This window comes from Bidens hawaiensis, unplaced genomic scaffold (genome assembly GCF_021521415.1).
Source record: "Bidens hawaiensis isolate Kalapana, Puna unplaced genomic scaffold, B.hawaiensis_p1.1 tig00025981_1, whole genome shotgun sequence".
NCBI lineage: Eukaryota > Viridiplantae > Streptophyta > Magnoliopsida > Asterales > Asteraceae > Bidens > Bidens hawaiensis.
Window position 1 is genome coordinate 297,512 of NW_027494176.1, and position 3,110 is coordinate 300,621.

The 3,110-nt window shown below is 35.7% G+C and overlaps 1 protein-coding gene across 1 annotated transcript; it reads right to left on the reverse strand.

The window, feature by feature from the left end:
* Positions 1 to 311: 311 nt before the first annotated feature.
* Positions 312 to 1,687, reverse strand: LOC143572648 (uncharacterized). Its single transcript, XM_077057742.1, has 3 exons — positions 1,339 to 1,687; positions 853 to 1,250; positions 312 to 743 (listed from the first exon to the last, which is right to left on the reverse strand). The coding sequence occupies exons 1-3, from the start codon at positions 1,685 to 1,687 to the stop codon at positions 312 to 314; spliced, it is 1,179 nt and encodes a 392-aa protein (XP_076913857.1).
* Positions 1,688 to 3,110: the final 1,423 nt, after the last annotated feature.

Consider the following 3,110-nt stretch of genomic DNA (forward strand, 5'->3'; position numbering starts at 1 on the left):
GTCTGATCAGAACAGGCAAAGGTTTAACCTTTTCTTGATAGCTCGCAGCCAAATTATCATTACCGTCAGTTTCTTTCTGTTGATTTAAATCTGGACCCGTTTGGCACGATCCAGGTGGCATGCTGTTCAACAAAAAGCTACGTTTTTTCACTTCTTTCATCCAGCATTTCAGAAACTTTAACTTCTTAAACTTTTTTATGCCATGAGCAAAGTAAACCTCTGCTAAATCCACATCCAAATACTCATACGCTGCCTTGCAGAACGAGCTCCATGTGAGCTCCCGATATGCATGTTTTTTCATCCTTGTTCTCTCAAAAGGGAATACGCCCTTTTGAGTGGAGCTCCCGATATGCATGTTTTTTCATCCTTGTTCTCTCAAAAGGGAATACGCCCTTTTGAGGATCAACGTCACCTGCATTATTTGTTTTACAAGAATTTTGAACTAAAATATGATTATTATCTGCAAGCGAGAGCATAGCTGAATTAACCGTGAAGGGTTTGAGAATTCCCATGTAAGAATCCCGATTACTGTTAGATAATGATAACAGAGCCCAATAGCCCTCCTTGTACAAAAAACTAAGAAATATCTGCCAAGTTGGCACACAATGTTTCCCAAGTAATTCAAAAACCTTGTCGGTAAACATATTATTCAAACCGTCCTTCCCTTTTTTTCCAGACTCTGCAGACTTAACCAAGACAAATTCAGAAGAAAATTCTTCAAGATATGCATACTCGGTATGCTTCTTAACGGACAAGACACAATTTCATAATCTCATCATTAAAACTACCAAAAAACGTGTTCAACAAACTGAGATGTTGAGCTTGTGAGCCTTTAATAATGTCAGATGATACCTTCAAATGCAGCAACTCAAGATCACAGCATTTGCACTGTAAAGGCTTACCACTAACATCCAAAACTTCAAGCACTAATTCTCCATGAATCCTCTTATCCAACCCACAACAATCTAGCAACTTACACGACACCGCAATATTCTGATACATCAATCCAAAAGGAACAAGAGCAGAGCCTAAAACAATCAAATCGGCCAAACAAAACCCCCAACCAAATCTACCAATCTCATCTTTAACAAAACCACACGCCTCCTCCGATTCACTAACTTCACGTTCTCCAACACCGCTACAAACATCAATCCAACAAAACTGAATATCCTTACCATTAAATACATCACTAACATCACCAAAACAATCACGAAACCGACCTCGACAACCATCCAAATCCTTATTCACATCTACACACATAAAATCCGCTAACGACTTCACCGATCGACAAAGACAGCAATACAATCAAATTCGATCGAATTCTCGTAAGATCACAACCTGAACATTTCTCGGGTTCGGACTTCCATTCGTACGCGTTACCGAGCTGAATCAAAAATCTGGCTAACTGAGCACAATTTACGGGTGAAGAGGTCGGTTTGTTAGAGCGAATGGATCGGAGGGCGTTGGAGAGTGATTCGAGAGTGTGTTCGGGTGAATTGAAGGGGATTGAATTAGAACTGAAGAGGAAATTGAATGAGAAGAGTGAAGAAGAGAGTGAATTGAAGGATAGAAGGAGTTTTGAGGTGGTGAGAATGGAGTTGATGTAATTAGGGTTAGGGTTTTGGGATTGGAGGTCTATGAGAAGAAGTACGCGGTGAGTATTCGAGAAATCGATAGCTTCCGCCATTGAAGGTCATGAACAAGAATTGGAATTAGGGTTTGTTTGTAATGTCTGAAGAAGAAGATGTTTGTTGCAGATCAATGATGTTGTTTAGAAATGGCGGGAGAATTGTATGAGTTTTTGAATATAGATAAAAAAAACTTTTGTTTTATATTTAAGAGAAATACTTTATACTTTTTCTTATTATAGTCCGCCAACACTTTCTTTCACATAAAAGTCCAATAGTCCTTGTATATGCTAATTTTAAACAACGATAAAAAAAATAAACAATTTATAAGTGATTTAGTTATCGTTTACTTGAATGACCAAATATGAACACATGTTTTGTTCGTTCATTTATGTTCGTTAGTGGTGTTCATGATTCGGTATAAACCGTGAAACCATCCAAACAAGTTATTGGTTTGGTTTTACGGTTGGTTTTTACATTTAACTTTCGGTCAGTCGGTCGGTCGATTTCAAAACTTTTATGTCAGAAGCCTGTAGGATAAAACAACTGTAAGATTAATATATATTTTACTTTTTTTATATTCTGTTTATTACGTATAATTAACTAATTCTTTTTATACATTTAAATTTAATGGCATTAAAATTTAAAAGTAAATGAACATATTTAACCCCAAAATCATAAACACGCTGCCATCCATCATTTCCACCAAACACTTCATATGCTATATGTTATATTTTTGTTTCCTTAGTTGAACCTACTATCCACAACAACAAACCCATACAAACTGACACATCATCGCCACATCTGATTCCAAACTTTTCTTAAAAACCCCAACTTTTTTCCACAACAACAAACCTATACAAACCTCATTAAAAATATCAAATATGTATTTATATTGTATATGTGTATATATTATGTGTGTATATAAGAGGGGTGGGGTCTACACTATATGTTTGCTGCAACTGCAAGTTTGCAGCCATGGACTTGAGCACACTATGGTGAATTATTGTCACCTAAAGTTTGTTATATTGACACATCATCCAAACAAATGAAAATTTTAACCATTGTGGATGAAGCATCTTCTTTTCTGCATCAGTATGACAGTATTTGAACTAATGAATAATTGTACAGTATTTGAACTAATGAATAATTGTACCTTTCCAATAGATTGAGTCTATTAAAATTAAAAATGCTTCAATCTGTAAACCCAAACAAAACCAAACCGGTACTAATGGTTCAGTACACAATAAATGACCTTTTTTTAATTTTCTTTTTTCATTATTATGTTCAAAATTAGCATGTACAAGAACTTTTATGTGCAAAAAAATATTAAGGGACCTTTATAAGTAAAACTAGAAAGTATGTTGGTTTTTTTATGGTATTTGACTTTTTTAATGGTTTATTTGGATCACCGGTGAGCCTATTGGCTCACCCGATCATCTACATTCCTCGAGGGGTGATACGTCTTGGAAGGAAAGCTCG

Coding starts and splice junctions, on each gene's coding strand:
- LOC143572648 (XM_077057742.1), bottom strand. CDS start 1,687: ATGGCGGAAGCTATCGATTTCTCGAATACTCACCGCGTACTTCTTCTC. Junction 1,251..1,338: donor CGAACCCGAGAAATGTTCAG/GTTGTGATCTTA, acceptor TTATGTGTGTAG/ATGTGAATAAGGATTTGGAT. Junction 744..852: donor TTGAGTTGCTGCATTTGAAG/GTATCATCTGAC, acceptor TTGTCCGTTAAG/AAGCATACCGAGTATGCATA.